Source organism: Myotis nattereri (assembly GCF_964212035.1).
Source record: "Myotis nattereri genome assembly, chromosome: 5".
In the NCBI taxonomy this organism is placed as follows: domain Eukaryota; kingdom Metazoa; phylum Chordata; class Mammalia; order Chiroptera; family Vespertilionidae; genus Myotis; species Myotis nattereri.
In genome coordinates this window covers 97462716-97480237 of record NC_138080.1, presented here as the reverse complement: position 1 = coordinate 97480237, position 17522 = coordinate 97462716, and the positions used below count along the sequence as shown (strand labels likewise).

The 17522-nt window shown below is 38.6% G+C and overlaps 1 protein-coding gene across 2 annotated transcripts in view; it reads left to right on the top strand.

Moving 5' to 3' along the window:
- The window catches only part of GABRB2 (gamma-aminobutyric acid type A receptor subunit beta2), a 197583-nt gene that overhangs the window by 81093 nt on the left and 98968 nt on the right, over positions 1-17522 (top strand). For both annotated transcript variants that reach the window (XM_081090866.1, XM_081090865.1), the window contains exon 6: positions 13968-14050. In XM_081090866.1, coding sequence (XP_080946992.1) covers positions 13968-14050 — 83 coding nt within the window. The remainder of the gene's footprint in view (positions 1-13967; positions 14051-17522) is intronic.

Below are 17522 nucleotides of genomic sequence, written 5' to 3'. Positions count from 1 at the left end.
GATCATGTATCATAGAGGTGTACGCTGGAAACCTATATGATCCTGTTAACCAGTGTCACCCCAATGAATTTCAGAAAAAAGATAAAAATAAAAAATTAGGACATTTCATTGTAAATGTACACTTTTAATTAACTTTTTTTTTTTTTTAAATCCAAAGATCAGAAGCACAAGCTTTTATTTTCCACCTGGCTAAGCTGGAAATTGATACCTTATTCAGAAAGGTTATGCTTCCCCTAATTCACCACAATCTCTACCATTTTCTGCTCTCCTATGTTGAGGCTACTCCATATACTATAGAAGCCATAACCTTGATGCTCTAGGCATCTGAGTTTGGAGCCCTCAATCAGACTTAAGTATCTGATATCAGCACTTATTATGTCATATCACCCTCTGCAATTTTCAGTGGATTAAAGTATAAGTTGGTTTTCTTGGAACTTTAGGTCAATTGCTGCTTGTTTTCATCAGCTTTTCACCAGGTATAAATCTTAACACACTTGCTTCCCACTCACAGTGCTCTGTCCATTTTACCTGTGAGCCCTGGCAGTGGTCACATGCTCTGGCTCTGGGCACATGCTCCATGCTGGCTGGAAAACCCTCCCAGCTACACTCCATTTGGCAAAATCTTGCCCATCCTCCGTCACCTGCTGAGAGCTCTTTTTCTGTGCAGTGACTGCTCAGCTTCCAATCCTATTCCTGTTTGGAGTTCTTATAACACAAATTATTTATAGCTAACACATATGCCTAATAATAAACATAAATCAGCATAATTTTTTATATTCAGAGCTAAAGTTTGTCGGAATGCCTATTCCATGCTAAACAATATTTATGTATTGTTTCAGTCCTTACCGTCATACTAAGAGGTAAATGCCCTTACTCTTGTCATGCTGTTATTATTGAGGCTCAAAGAGGTTAAAAAAATGTACCGAAGGTTACAGTGCTCATTGCTCCTCAGATCAGTTTATCTGGTATCTAAGCTTTGATGTTAAGGTTCTCAAGGCCCACACACACATCTTCATAATTTTATGAAATATATTCTCCGGGACTTAGCAAGCGCCCTGCAGGATATAGGCACTCTATGGATTGATTAATATTGGTCAGTTTCCTTTATTGTCATTCAGGTATAATTACAAAGTCACTGACCAAGTTGTGATACACTTGCAAATTTTAAGTTTATACATTTATGTACTATCCAACTCAAGAATCATATTTTTTCTTTAACATACTAAGAGTAGGCTAATGAGAATTAGCAGACATTAGCTTATTGCATTGTCTTTCTCTCACGGATAGTGAACATTTGGTAATTATGAATCTATTGCTTTTCCTGTCAGGAAAATTCAGTCTAATACGCTTTCACGTAAGGAATTGAGGAGGACAGAAGGCTATTGAGAAAACAAATACAGAATCAAATGTGTCCCAGCGATACAACACATCTCAATCACTTAAAAATAGCGGCTCTAGAAAGAATTACTCATTAGTGACATTATAATGTTACACCACCACAAATGCCTTAACCAATTCGAACTTCGAGCGTGAACATTATAACCAACAGGTAATGCTGCATCCCAGTGCTCTGAGGACAGTCTTTATTAATGGTTTTGTTAATAATTACCTGACAGAAATATAGCTTTACCGAGAGCTTGTTGTCATTAAGCATGCCTTGAAATGCTTTAATGTTTATAGGTTGTGTTACAACTCTTTAGCGATTTAATTACATTTAGCAACTCCTCAAGTTACTGTGTGTTTGATTGAGCTAAAATCCATTGCCAGTCAAATTAGCAAAGGTGGGCTGAGGCTGGGAAAGGTTTAGGCATTGGGTTCAGTTCCTGAGTATTAAAGAGAGAGGCTGCTTCAGTGAACTAGAAAGTGCAGGCTGCCACTGACACCAGCCTGTGCCGCGGTTCGCCCCTGCCTTCCTCCTCCCTGACAGATAAGCCAGTTCTTTACACATCCTCTCCAGAAAGGAAATCTACCATCTACCCTGGGGAGCCATTTCATTATTTTATAGCCTTCACTATCAGCCAAGTCATCTTTCTATTTAGCGTAAATCCTCCTTGTCCTTCATGTGAGAATTGATGACCAGAGCTCTCTGTTTGGTCCATAGCAGAAAATGTGAACAGCGATCATCACTCCCCTGAGCCCTCCATCTATACACAGAGCTGTTATTAAATCTATCCGTTTGCTCTCTCTCCTCAGCTGGGGCAGCTGCGCTCATCCAGCCATTTGTAAGCATTTAATTGGGTTTTATTCTCAATAACATTTTACTGAATTATGAAGCTATTTTGCCATGTTTTATTTTCTAGAGAGAGAAACAGAAAGAAAGAATGGGGGTTGGGGGGAAAGAAAGAGAGAGAGAGAGAGAGAGAGAGAGAGAGAGAGAGAGAGAGAGAGAGAGACCAGGATGGCAAACCGGGGAAAATATTCACAGTGCAGTCATTCTTTAAATTTGTTGTTCATCCTCTCATTCTCCCAACCCCTACAGCCACCTCCCAGCACTGCTCCCACCTCCCAGCTTGGATAAAATACAATTTTTAATATAAAAACTACTACATATCTTTTCCCTTCTGGTATTTTCTGTTATCAGTTCTCACTCTTCCTCCTGTTTTAGGTATGCATTTTTTCATCCTTGTGTTTTGTGATGTGCTATTGAGGGGCTGAGTGAAAAAGGTGAAGGTATTAAGCAAAAAAAAAAAAAAAAAAAGTCCATTGTTTTCGACATGTATTTATGATCTTTTTTTGTGAGCCTTTTCTCTTTCTTTGTAAACTTTGTTTAAAGTGAGCCCCAGGTTTTTTTTTTATTATTATGATTCATTTTATTCTGCTTTAATTCTTTATTTAGTCAACCAAGCTTTTTTCTCAGTGTATCATCATTTGGGTACAAAGTGATTTTTTCCCCCTGTTTTCAAACAACCCTGCATTACAGATGTGCTCTTGGGGGAACTTTTCAAATATAATTTTCTAACCTAGCTTGTAATTTTTTTGTTTGAATCAGACTTCAGTTTTAAAGAGCTCTCTGAATTCAGTTTTTAGTTGCTCCGACCCACATGTGGCCACCAACTCATTTCAGAACTCCATCCTAAGTAGCTTAACGCTTCTGAAAAAGTGGAAATAGTTTCCAGGAGTCAAAACAAAGTTAGTCTTAATTGCAGTTTGCTGAGATTCTTAAGGTTATGCTTCCATGCAATTCTGAATAAATAAATGTCCAGAGATCAAGAGGACCTTTGCATTATAACAGCTCTTCTTTACCTGTGGGCTCAAGCTCACCCAGCAAGAGGCAGAATGGAGACCAGGGCCTGGGACAGCTGGTCTCCAAGGCCTCTGACCTCAATCTCTGGGCCCGTGTACATGAGAGGCGTACATTCATTTATCCAACACCATGCTCACCACTGCTGGTGTTACATGTCTTGTAAGGATGGACATTCTTGTACATGCTTCTTTGTCCTCTTCTGTGACTATTTCCCCTGATAAACCCTAAAAGTAAAGTAACTGGCCAATAAGTGAAAAGTTCCGATATCCTAATTGCCCTTTATAAAGGTTGAACCAATTTTATATTCTTACTAGCAATTATGCAAACCCAGTTCATTAATATTCTCTTCAATTATTGCATTTGTGAAAAAAGGAAAATTTGCTAGGCAAAAAAAAAAAAAAAAAAGTGGTAGCCCATTATTTCCATGAAAATCGTAGGGTATATCCTCAGCATATACAATGTCACACGATTCCAAATGAATTTAAGAATTACTATAAAATTTGAAAGTGTGAAATCTTGATCTCATCTCAGGATGGAGAAGGTTGTCTAGACATAAAGCAGTTTAAGAAATAAAAATGTAAATAATTGACAGTTTTGATGACAGCAAAATAACATAAAAAACTCTAATGAATAACTAAGGAAAAGAGAAACACTCACTAGACAAAAAACTGTGAAATACATGAAAAAAAAATTACAATTAAAGAAATTGAAACTTCTGTTAAATCTAGAAAAACTTTCTGGTGATTATAGTTTTCGAAAAATGGAATCCATTTCTTTCAGAAAGAGATCCAAGTCACTGGGGAGTCAAGTTAGAACAATAATTGTTGAGATCTTATGGAAGGAATTCAGTTATCAGAAAGATATTTGTGTATAAATGATACATGTCATTTAATCATCTTTTCTACTTTCAGAATACATAATCAAATGGTGACATGTCCACCAATATTTTAATGGCACAGGAAATTTATTGAAGCACCTAATTTGCTCCAGCATGCTGACCAAATTTTCAACCATGAAATGTAATTCTCTGCATTATCAAATGTTCTCATATATGAACAAATGCTACTGCAAATAATAAACAAGTAGCAATGAATAGTCCTGGAGGAGACTAAGCAGTTAGGGAGAATTATCTTAGCTGTTTTCAGAAAGAAAAGCAATACACATTCATCATAGGAAGAGTGAAATTTTAGAAAATATAAGAAAATAAAACCAACAATATTCCCACTTCTTACTTTATATTTTAATCATTTATCTGTATATTCAATTTATTTTTTTATAAATGTTAATTATACTGCACTGCTTTCTAATATGCTATTTTATCTACAAAAAAATCCAGAACACTTTGTATGCCCCACTTCTCTCGAAGTGTTTTATTACATCATATGACTAAATCAAATTGCATTTAAATATCTCTATATGTGATATATAGAATCTTTTCATTTTTTAAAGTTGTACTAAGTATACTTCTATATAGTTTTGTATTATTTTTTTCACATTAACTTCTTGAATTTTTCTATTGATTGATTTGCGAAAGAGAGAAAGAAAGAGGGAGGGAGGGATAGAGAGAGGTCAACCTGTTGTCCATTTATTTATGCATTCATTGGTTGATTTTTGTATGTGCCCTGACCAGGGATCAAACCCACAACCTTGGATGATGCTCTAACCAACTGAGCCACCCAGGCAAGGCTCACATTGACTTCTTCAAGTAAAATTTTAGAAACAAAGATTGGTACATTTAGTGGGTTTTGATTAATGTTGCCAAATTACTGTCTAGAAAGTTTGTACGAATTTAAAATCCTACCAGCAGCATGTGTGAGAGGATCTATTTCTCTGCAGAATCTCTGGTACTAAAATAGTCTAATTTCTTTAAATTTTTGCTGATTAGATAAGCAGTAACTATCATGGCTTATTATCTATTTCTAATGAAAAATTATAGTTTCTAATTGTGGTAAGCATTTTCCCACATATTTGGTGCCTATTTTATGTAAAAAATTAACTTGTAAATACTAAAAATGCCATTGGTGACCTTAAATAGAAAGCCAGGGAGAATTATCTTAGCTGTTTTCAGAAAGAAAAGACCTTAAATATACCCACCAAAACGGGTATATTTGGGAACAACAAAGAATTGCAACTTGAAACCCGCAGTCTAGTGGTGATTCACTCCCAAGTCCAAAGAACAACAGAGAGAAAGGTGGTTTTACAGTGGAAAGGGCAAGCTCAGAGGGGCTGTTGTAAACAAAAAGTCCATTGGAGGAAACTTGGAGTTTACAGTGCAATGGTGTTTCATTAACTGAGTTATAAAAATCTTTCATTGCTGTGTGGTTGCTGGGCAAGGAGAAAATCCTCCCTCTTCCTGCTGGAATAATACAGATGAAAATCAGCATGCTATTGGAGATGGAAATCGCATCTCTTCCTGTGTGGAGTAATTGATGATGATGAGTTTAGGGTGTGAGAGCACCTTCTACAGGCTCTCTCAACCCCAATTTATAAATTGGTTTCTGCTTATTAATCGTCATGCTATTGAGATGGAAATTTTTTGCCATTAGACTTCAGAGTAGCAGAAAGGACTAAGACAGCATTGTTTGTGGATTTTGTTGTTGTGAGAAGTACAAGTTGAGTTGCCAGCATGTGACAGGAGGCAGCTCTGTGTAATTTATTTTTCGTGTTTAAAAAATAGCAGCAGCAGTAACAACAGTAAAACCTATTTTCCTTCCCTGGTGAGGTTATCACACCTGCACCTATGGACACGGGGAAAGTATGTGTGAGGTCATGTGAGAGGCTAGGCCAGTGTTTCCCACTGTGCTTTTAGCAAATGTTCTGTCTCAAGAGAGAAAAAAAAGTTAATTGGGCATATATTTTCCTGAGACATCTGATGCCAGCTGCTCAGGGACAGTGAGTGTCTGTGTGTGTGTGTGTGTGTGTGTGTGTGTGTGTGTGTGTGGTGTGTGTGTGGGAGGGAGGTAGTTTAAAGGCCATCACACTCTCCTGTAGGTCATTCTGAAAGCCGTACTCCCACTAGACATGTTATGTCATAGGGCTGACATCCTGGCATTGACTTCTCCCTTTGTCCATTTCGGCTTCTCCCTTTTTTCACAACTGATGATCCCTAATGAGCATCCTTTAGGGCCTACTTCTGGAAAATCTAATTTATAATAGACCCAGAGCCTACTAGGGATTCAAAAAATAGCAAATGAATAAATGTATGCACAGGCTGACTTCAGACAGTGACAAGTATTATGAAGGAAATACAACCGATGAGACAGTGGCCAGCAGTGGAGGAGCTACAGAGAGGGAAAAGGCTTCTTACGTGGACAGTGGTGTCCTGAGACTAAACTCAGAGAAAGGAGGCAGCTTATTGAAGGTGGAGGAGACCTTCAGCCCTCATCCCTCAAATCCCAGGAATGAAATGCTTCTAATTTCTTTGACAGCCTAACCAGGAAAATCTTGGATTTTAAATACATTTCTATAATATATTCTACCAGTCAGGGGCCCAACAGGAAACAGATGGCATATTGAAAAGGAGATAATTTGAGAAGAATATAATAAAAAGGCAATTTACAAAGAGACTGAACAGCACTCCCTTTTTCCCTGCTAGAGATAGGATTAGAAAGTTGCCATTGGCTTCCTAGTATCCCAGACTTAAAGGGGCAGAGGGGCGAATGGTCAGAGGAACCTGAACACAAGTCCTACAGAAAGGGAGCCTGGGGAAAAGATCCCTTGTCTCATTCTTCTTCCTCCCCCAAACCCCTGACCTGCTCCCCATTGGCCAAAGCCAGAGAACCAGAGAGGCAATTTTGAAGACCCTGCAGTCTAGTCTCTAGAGCTATAGACATTGATGGTTAAGGATGGAGGGTGGAGTTGGAGAGGTGAAAGGAGACATCCAGTATGTAGTTTATATTTTTAAATAATACTGGATGAGATTTAGAAGAAATGACACCAGACCCATCTGAAGTTGTAACCTCCGTCTGTCACTGACTAGCCATAAATCAACATCTCTAAGCCACTTTTTTTTACTTGTTAAAAAAAATTACATGGCTAGAATAAAACTGATGAATTTATTCTGAAATGGTGTGACTCTGATATTCACAAATCAAATAAAGCATTTAAAATATATTTTAATGAATGCAACAAAAAATATCCGGCACAATATTGTTTTCAATTGTGAACACAAAAAATCATTGTTGAAATAACCAGAGTCCCAGCTTTGTGTCTTTCTAGTTGGTAAGTGACTTTGGTTCAGTAAAATCTCTTACAATGGCCTGAAGTCAGATTTCTGTTGTTAGGCTATGAGTCAAAAAATAGAATGATGACTTTTTCTCAGGGACTCCGACTTCCTTCAAGACATACTTAGAGAGAAGAGAGGATATTGTCATTGCTGAGATAAGGCAGGATTTGTGGATGATACCATTGGGAATGTAACTTGGGAAATTTTGGTGAATAAGGGGCTGGCTGACTGGAGGAGAGTAATAAAGGCTTAGATTGATATGGCCATGTCTATTAATATTTCTGATTGAATAGAATTTATATGCTCATAAAGTGAGATTTTGTTAGTTACTGCTGTTTGGATTCCACAGCATGTTATTTAAGAAAATGTCTTTCAGAATCCTACCTGAATCTATAGCAGAAGTCTGTCTAGCCCTTTAATGGTCACGGTATCTTCCCAGAGGATACGATTCCAGAAAAGCAGAGTCATAGCAGGCCAAACAGCTGCAGAAGAGTACAAATAGCTCTAATCTGAAACCCACGATTTATCAAAGGGGGCCATGATTGCTAGCAATCTTACTTTTTTGGTGATTACAAGGTTGAGCCTAGTAGCGCATGTGACTCCATAGGAGGACTTGTTGAGAGCTTTTACAAATAATTATGCATGAGTGTCGGAGAATTAATTTAAGCAGAAGGCCTCTGTGGAGGTCAATCAAGAGCATAGGCTGGAAGGAGAATGCTGAGGGGGACCTTCAGTCAGGGGAGAATATGAAGTGGGACTCCTTGGGGAGAGGCCTGTGTTTGCTTGTCTGGGGTGAGCTCATCTGCATAATTCACTACAACAGGATGAACAGCTGTGAAGTACAGTATTTGAATGTGTGGATACAACAAAATTACAAAATATGCAGGGTCATAGAACGTGTAATGTGTTTTCATAGGGTTATAGAATTTTCAAGCTCATTTGGGATATAGGAAATGGGCCGTCGAGAAGCTAAATGACTTTATCAAGGTCAACTAGCTAGTTACTTACAGCTTCCTTGTTAAGTGTGTGGAATCCAATCAGACATTCTAGATCCAAATCCCAGTTCTAGCGCTCACTCTGTGACCCTTGAGAAAACCACTCTACTTCCCGGTGCTTTAATCCTCTCACCTACAAAATGGAAATAGTAATGACCTCAAGTGGGAATAATAATAGGACATTCCTCATCCTATTTAATAAAGAGGGAATATGCTAATTGACCCTCATGCCATCGCAAAGATGGTGGCACCCACTGCCAATAAGGAGGGAATATGCAAAGATGGCAGTGCCCACAGCCTCAAGATGGCGACACCCAGTCCCCACAGCCCCCCAGCCGCCCAGGGCCAGCCCGAGGCGCAGGTAACCAGGGCCGGCAGAGGCTTGTGCTGCTGGTAGTGGCAGCAGCAGAGGTATGATGGGACGTCACCTTCCCCTGATCGCCGGGTCACCTCTCACCCCTGAGGGCTCCTGTACTGTGAGAGGGGGCAGGCTGGGCTGAGGGAGCCCCCTCCCCCTCCAGTGCATGAATTTTCATCCACTGGGCCTCTAGCATTAAATAAGATGATACATTTCAGTAACCCTAGATGGTGTCTAGAACTTAGTAAGTGATTAATTAACACGAGGTATGTTATTATTGTTAAGAATGACAGAGTTACCTAACTCCTACAGCAATATTCTTACCTACTCTAGAGCAAGCAAGAGCGTATTACAAGAGGGATATAGGTGAGATATTAGTTTCCTGGCTAAAAATGATTGTGAGACACTGAATAGTGTTTGTCTTCTTGAGTTGTAAAAGCAAAAACAATTGTAAGTACCTTTGGGAGAAGTGACTCGGATGTGATCCTTAAAAGTTTTCAAAATTTCAGGTTGTACTCTAATGCTAAAATTCAGTATTTGTATCTTTTACCCTCTAGCTGAAATTTTTAATTAGTTTGTTTTTCAGCTAGCAAAAATATATATCAATATATATTTTTGATAAATGACCTTTTTAACATACTATTTTTTTCTCTAATAATGATGCCTACTAATGCTACAGGATTCCTTTATTCTTTGTAATTAGAATAAATTATGATTTTATTTTTAAAATGTTTCTATTGATTCTTTAGAGAGACGAAGGGAGAGGGAGTGAAAGATACATCTGTGTGAGAGAGAAACTTCAATTGGCTGCCTCCTATACGTCCCCCTATGGGGTGCATGGGATGATACTCAACCAACTGAGCCACACTGTCCAGGGCTAGAATAAGTTGTGCTTTTAAGTAAAAGCACTTTTTGAACAAAGTAAAAGCAAGCTGAGAATTAGAGCAATGTGTTTTGAATATAGTTGTAGATGAAACACCTGATGTTCTTATAAAACATAGGAAGTTGTTGAAAAAACAATTTTTTTGTGTGTGGAATGTGGATGGTTATCTAGATAAAGAATTCAAGCAAGGTTGAAGTTCAAAGTTACTTCCTTATAATCTCTGGTTGAAATTCTAGCAAGTTTCTCACATGTGAAGACCCATGTTTAACCTGAGCACCTCCTGAAGAGCCTGCTGAAAGGCCTGAGACATGTCTGTTGATTATGATTCTGAGTTTTTTTCCTATTGGCTGAGGGGCAAAGGCATCTATTATTATTAACTCTCTTTGGCCATATTTGAACTTTGGATGACATGGTAGCATCATCAAATCTCACATAATGACACCATTAAATACGGGGCATGGCTTTGCTACAGAATTCTGGCATAGCTGTTGTACATTTTGATTTTATAGATGCCTTTAAGGGACTGTGTGAGGATTTTATAGCACAAGTCATTTTTGGACACCAGTGCCCAGTGGCTAAGGAATAAAGAGTTTATTCAAAGATCTCTCAGCCCAGTCAGAATATTGGCCTTTCTCAAATTGTGTTTTATCATGCAATAGTATTCAGCCCCAGGGAAGACCCATTTCTACTTTTAACTATGGAAGATCTGCCACTGGTAAATGAAGTACTTTCTGGAGGCATCATGGACTCTTTCCTTTGACTGAAGACAGAATCATTGCCGTGTGTTTCACCGTGGTCCTCAAACTTAATCAGGATCCTGTAGAGTTAGTAGCCTCCCTTCGAAGACTCTAGTAGTGGTGTTGCATAATTTAAGGCCCATTAGGGGTGTTTATCAGGATTCAGGAAGGCATGTTCATGAAAAGCCCATTAAGTATTTTTGTTGTTCTTATTCCCGGAGAAACTCACCCCTGTTATAAATCAGAAAGTCCCAAAGAATAGATTTGTATGCTCCTCACTGGGATTTTCCAAATAAGATTCATCCCAGGTAGCTTCTTTTATAAGGATGACTTGACTTTCAAACTTATTTGAGAATGTTTTAAATTTAATTAGGCACTTAATATAGAGAGTTGCTTCAATGTCCTCCACTTGAGAATGCTTACAGCCAGGACTTTCCTTTTCTTTGTGTCATTATTCATTATTATCATTGCTATTCTAATCTTGGATTAGTGACACATGCCAGGCACCTGGCAAAGTACTTAAGATACAAACAAGACAAACACAGTTCCGGTTCTTAGTCTTTTAAAACACCTGGAAAAGATGTGGGTTTCTTATACATGTAACAAGCAGATGCATGTCTGTATTGTGTCTTAAAATCTATTAACTAGAGCTCCATATACACATATGGGATATTTTTTGTATGTTTATGTGTTCAGAAGCTATTTACATCATATTGTATAGCTCTGGTTTGCCTCTAAGTCTGTGATTTTTCTACATTTTTTTCATGTATATAGGCACATATGTATACTACCAAAGAACCACTGGTCAAATGAGTTATCACTGTATCTTCTCATTAGCAAGTAGTAATAATAAAAGTTACAGAATATTTTGTGAATTACAGATTCTTTCTACATTTAGCATTTCACAACAAATTATGATGGCAAGTATCTAATTCAGATATTTCAGGGTAACCAAGTGTTGGAGAATACAAGTCACTTGTCCCAGGTCACTCTTGTATGATCAAGATTCCAAATGGATTACTTTGGCTACAGAGTTTCTGCTTTAATCCAATAGGAGACAAAAATGCCTCATAAGCATCAACTAGTAAACATTTACATATTTTTCAGTTTATGAAGTATATTACCGCATTAAAGATGCAAAGCACTGGAGTAAATATGGGTGTTGTTGATGTGAGAAAAACACTTCCTTCTACTTTATTTTTCAGGCATGAGTGGAAACTCAGTGCTTCTGTGATATCATTAGTCGATTTCTTTTTCTTGTTCACAACACTCGTTCACAGATGTTAACAGCCATGAATATGTATCAGCAGAAAGTGTGAACCACAACCCATAGTAGTGATTGCAAACTTCACTGATTTACACAGTCGGGCATCTGTTTATGGCTCCCTCCTTTTTTGTCACAATAGTTCCTCCTATCTGTGAGGATGTGTTCCAAGACCCCCAGTGGATGCTTGTGACCACAGACAGTACTAAACCCTATAGATTCTGGGTTTTTTGTGTTTTTTTTCCCCTGTACATATATACCTTTTCACTTAAAGGAAGCACTTCCGGCTTCTCTCTGGCATGTCTGAATTTCTACCATGACTACTTTGGGGCCATTATGAAGGAAAGTAAGGGTACCTGAACACAAGACAAGCACCGTGACACCTTGACAGCCAATCTGCTAACCAAGATGGCAACTAAGTGACTCACAGGTGGGGAGCATCTACAGTGTGGAGACACTGAACAAAGCCGGACTCACATCCTAGGCAGGGCAGAGCAGAACAGCATGAGACTGCATTCTGCTGAGAACATCACGCAATTTAAAACTTATGGATAGTTTATTTCTGGAACATTGCACTTAATTTTCAGGGCACAGTTGAATGCAAGAAACCAAAATAACAGAAAAGGAAGCCATAGATACGGGGTCACTACTGTATTTTCATCCTACAACTGAGGAGTAGGACTCTCACACCTAACAGGAATTCCACAGACTCAGTCTACTGCTGTCCAAGACCTTTAAGGGAAAAGGTCTAGCTATGGACTGTTTCTGTCTGCACCTTATTTCTCTGTTCCCAAAACACGGTAGAGTGCCTCTCAGAGTAGTCTGGCAAAGTTGATCATATTCAACATCAATTTCTACTTTTTGTTATCTTTAGCAGATGTAATTTGTTAAAAAATTTCTTTTGTTAATCCTCATCTAAGGACATTTTTTCCATTTATTTTTAGAGTGGGAGGGAAGGAAGGAGGGAGGGAGGGGGGGGAGAGAGAGAGAGAGAGAGAGAGAGAGAGAGAGAGAGAGAGAGAGAGAAACATTGATGTGAGAGAGACAAATCTATTGGTTGACTCCCACACACATCCCAACTCGGGGCTGGGGCTCAAACCTGCAACCCAGATATGTGCCCTTGACTGGGAATCAAACCCGCAACCCTTCGGTATACAGGCTGATGCTTTGACCCCTGATCCACAGCAGCCAGGGCAGCAGATATGAATTTTTAAAGGACCTATTATATGCCATTACTCTTTTACATTCTTTATATAAATTATTATATCAGTTCTTACATAAACCCTGTTAGGTAATTATTATTGCTGTTAATAATATCCCCCCTTTTTATAGACAAAAAAACTAAGGTTGCTTACGAGATATTAACCATCTTGATGTGAATCAGTCAGTGAGGCCGAATTAGAATTCAGACCTGTGTCTGTTGAGTTCTAAGACTTATGGATTTTTTTTATTATTATTCATGATCTTTTGCTGCCTCATTGTTCAGAAAACATATGTTGATAAATCGTCTAGGACTGTATGCTGTTTGGCTCCTTCTGCAGAGAGATTATGGAAGAATGATGACAGAGAAACATAAAGACATTAAAGGGACATATTCATTTCTCTCTGATAAAATAATAAAAGAGCCAACTGTTCTAAATAAATAACTCTGCTAGCCCATAGGAGAAAGCCCTCTAACAGGCCATAAGAATATAAGATCACTCAGGCAGGACAGAGCAATTCAGGTGATAGATGGAAGGCTGATTGTGACTTGTATTAAAGCATTTGCAAAGTACTATGCTATGCAGAGAAAGCTCAAAAATGATGGATCAAAGCCAAAATTGTTGAAGATTAGATTTCAGGGCCTACAGAAAGGGAGGAGAAACCAGGTGAACGGAAGAAGAATGTCTATGTTGATACCTTTAATCACCTGTGATGCTCCTAAAATAAGAGTCCTGCCACTGCCCCATCCCCCCAAAAAACACAGCATTCTGGAGCACGGGAACTACCTGTCTATCAAACACTCCCTGGTGATTTTGTGCATGTAGGCCATGGACCACACTTTGGGAAAATACTGATTTGGTCCAGTCTCTTTATTTTACAAATCAGCACGAGGTTCTAAGGATAAATGGTTATCCAAAGTTTGCTGTACTCTCATTAGAGTTTTGGCTGAATCGGTCTGCTACAGGCCCAGTTCTGTCTTCTTTGACACTTGGATTTAATTTTCCCAGCTCTAGCTGCAGACCAGCTAACAGCATGTATCCTTGCTCTTTCTCTTCTAGAATCACAACCACAGCTGCCTGCATGATGGACCTCAGGCGGTACCCACTGGATGAACAAAACTGCACCTTGGAAATTGAAAGCTGTAAGTTTTTCTGAGAATCCAGCCAGACTGAGCTCTGCTTACAGGTTCTCCAGACCACGGGCCTGCAGAGGTTCTGCTAGCACCGTAACTGTGATGGAGGGAGGCACTAACTGTGATGGAGGGAGGCACTCCTAGAACCTGCCCTCCTGCTGCTGCAATCCTCTTAGTCTTTTCCCCAAATCCCTGGGAGAGGTGTGAAGGGGAGAAGTAATCTAGCAATGAAAGGAAGATCCTAAGAGCCTGGAAGAAAACCAAGGGCTATTCTAGTCATTTAAAGCACAGTGTTTGGTACAGATAGCTACCCCAGGCTTGGGACAATAGGTGAAGGTGGCAGGGGGACACACGGTATCCGAACAATTTTTGTCTCTCAGAAGCATTATCACTTTTGAATTGCAAAAGAAATGTGGCCTTCTGGAATAGCGGAAACCTTCATAGACTGTGGATTAGTGAGATGTTGTTGCTTTTCTCCAGGGACTATTTTCAGTGTCTAAATTTATTTTATATTCTTGCTGAAGGCCATCTGATGCGCATGATGAATATATATATATATATATATATATATATATATATATATATATATATTTCTTCTCTTTCCTGCATGGACCTGTTTTGCAGTATTGTTGCATTTCTAGGCCATAGTGTGCGTCCTTGAGGATTCAGTCACCTACCCTGTTGAGTAGAATGTTGATGTCATAGCCCAGCTCCAATTCAGAGGTCACTCAGGGAGGTCGTTTGAAGTGGAATAGGATTTTGAATCTCTTTTCTCTGTCAGTTCTTTGTACAGTGTTCATACCTCATCGCACCAAACTATTGGAAGCTGACAATTTTCTATCTAGCGTTCTAGATAATGAGCAGCCAGCCTGCTGTGCGGGTACTCTCAGCCTTTGTCGGGAGCGCTTGCTGTGTCAGGCAGCGTGACTCTCCATCACTGCTCTGAGCAGAAATCCAGCATTTATGACATATTGTGGGCATTTTTGCCCATTTCAAAAAAAATAACTTCCAGGGATATTTCCATTTACACATTTTTTTTAAGAACCTAATTTCATACTCGTATTTCCAAATCATCATTCTTTTCACATTAGATCTTTGCCATGTAGAACTGCTTAATAAAATTGCTCTATAGGATTTTTATGATTATTTTTATGTAAATATATTTGGGATTAACTTTGCATTTTCATAACTAATAACACAGTTTAGAGTGCAGAATATTGTCCTTCAAAGTCCAAAACCTAGTTGTTTCAAATTGTTGATGTTAGGATATTTTGCAAAAAATATGTGGCTTTGTACCACTCATGAATTTTTACAGTAAGAGAATTGTTCATGGTAGAATTTGACTGGATTTTAATAATCATTATTGTACATGTCATCTGAGCCTTCTGCAGCCTTCTTACTTGAAAGAACTAATGCCTTAAAGACACAGGCAACACCCAGTGTTGCATGAAATTAAATTATAATTGTGAATATTGAAAAATTAATAATTCCTTAGACTTTTGGAAAGTTTAAATTTTATAAAGTGGCTTTTATATATCTCATTGCATTTTACAGTTACCCTGGTAAATGAGGTAGCATAGATTTTTTCCAGCTTTATTGAGATATAATTGACAAACAATATTGTGTGAGTATGTACCATGTGATGATTTGATATATATAAGTTTTGTGAAATGATTACCACAGCATGGTTAGTTAACACATCTATCACCTTACATGGTTACCTTGTTTTGATGTATGTGTGTGTGTCTGTTGGAAACTTTTAAGATTTACTCTTAGCAACTTTCAAGTATACAGTACAGTATTGTGAACTATAGTCACCATACTATAGATTAGATAGCCACATATTATTCATTTTATAACTGAAAGTTTGTGCCCCTTAATCTCCTTCACCAATCTGCCCCAACCACCACACTTGGCAACCATCAGTTTACACTGTTTCTATCAGGTCAGTTTTCTCATTTAGATTTCATGTAAGTGATAACAAATGGTATTAGACTTTCTCTGCCTGACTTATTTCACTTAGCTTAATACCCTCAAGTTATCCATGTTATCACAAATAGCAGGATTTCCTTTGTTATATGGCAGAATAATTTTCCATTGCATATATCTATAAAAATAAAATTGTAATATGCTAATTAGACCAGACAGCCAAATGACCTTCCAGATGATGCTGTGGCTGCGAGGGCTGAGGCCCTTGCACCAATTTCATGCATCAGGCCTGATATATATATATCTCCATTCATTCATCAGTAGATAATTAGGTTGTTTCCATGCCTTGACTATCCTATATAATAAAAGCCTAATATGCAAATTGACCAACCAGTGGAACAACCGGTTGCTATGATGCACACTGACCACAAGAGGGCAGATGCTCAACACAGGAGCTGCCATCAGTCTGCAGACCCCAGGCCAGCCAAGGTGGGTGCCATTGGGGGCACCCCGATTGCCTGCTGGTCACCCCACAGATTGGTCCTGATTGCTGGCCAGGCCTAGGGACCCTACCCATGCACGAATTTTATGCACCGGGCCTCTAGTTGTAAATAATGCTGTGGTGAACACGGGGGTACAGCTATCACATTCAGAATGATTTTATTTCCTTCACATATGTACCCAGAAGTAAGATTGCTGTGTCATATAGTAATTCTATTTTTTCCCTTTAATAATGTTCTCATTTATTTTTTAAAGTCTCATCTTATTTTTCTTAGTTTTTCTTTATTCTTGAAAGTATTACAGATGTCCCCTTTGTTTTTGCATTGACCTCCACCCCCCCCCCCCCCCCCGCACCCTCCCCCGCCCCCCAACACACACACACACACACACACACACACACACACACACACACACTCAACCCCTCCAGGCCTTCACCACACTATTATCTGTGTCCATGGCTTATGCATATAAGTTCTTTGGTTAATCTCTTCCCCCTCCACCCCCACCTACCCACCCACCCTCACCCTCCCTCTGAGACTCAACAGTCTGTTCCATGCTTCTATGTCTCTGGATGTATTTTGTGCATCAGTTTATTTTGTTCATTAGATTCCACATTTTAGCGAGATCATGTGATACATGTCTTTCTCTGACTGGCTTATTTCACTTAGCATAATACTCTCTAGGTCCCTTCATGTAGTTTTATTTTTAATTTTTGAGAATTCTTCATAATAACTGTACCTATTTACATTCCCACCAACATTGAACAATATTCCTTTTTCTCCACACCCTTACCAATATTTGTTATCTCCTGTCTTTTTTATGATAGCCATTCCTACAAGTGGGAGGTAATATCTCATCATGGTTTATATTTGCATTTCCATGATGATTAGTGATGTTGAGCACCTTTTCCTGTACCTGTTGGCATTTGTATGTCTCCTTTGGAAAAATGTCTCGTCAGTTTCTTAGCTTATTTTTAAATTGGATTATTTGGTTTTTTGCTATTGGGTTGTATGAGTTCATTATATATTTTGAATATTTGCTGCTTATCAGA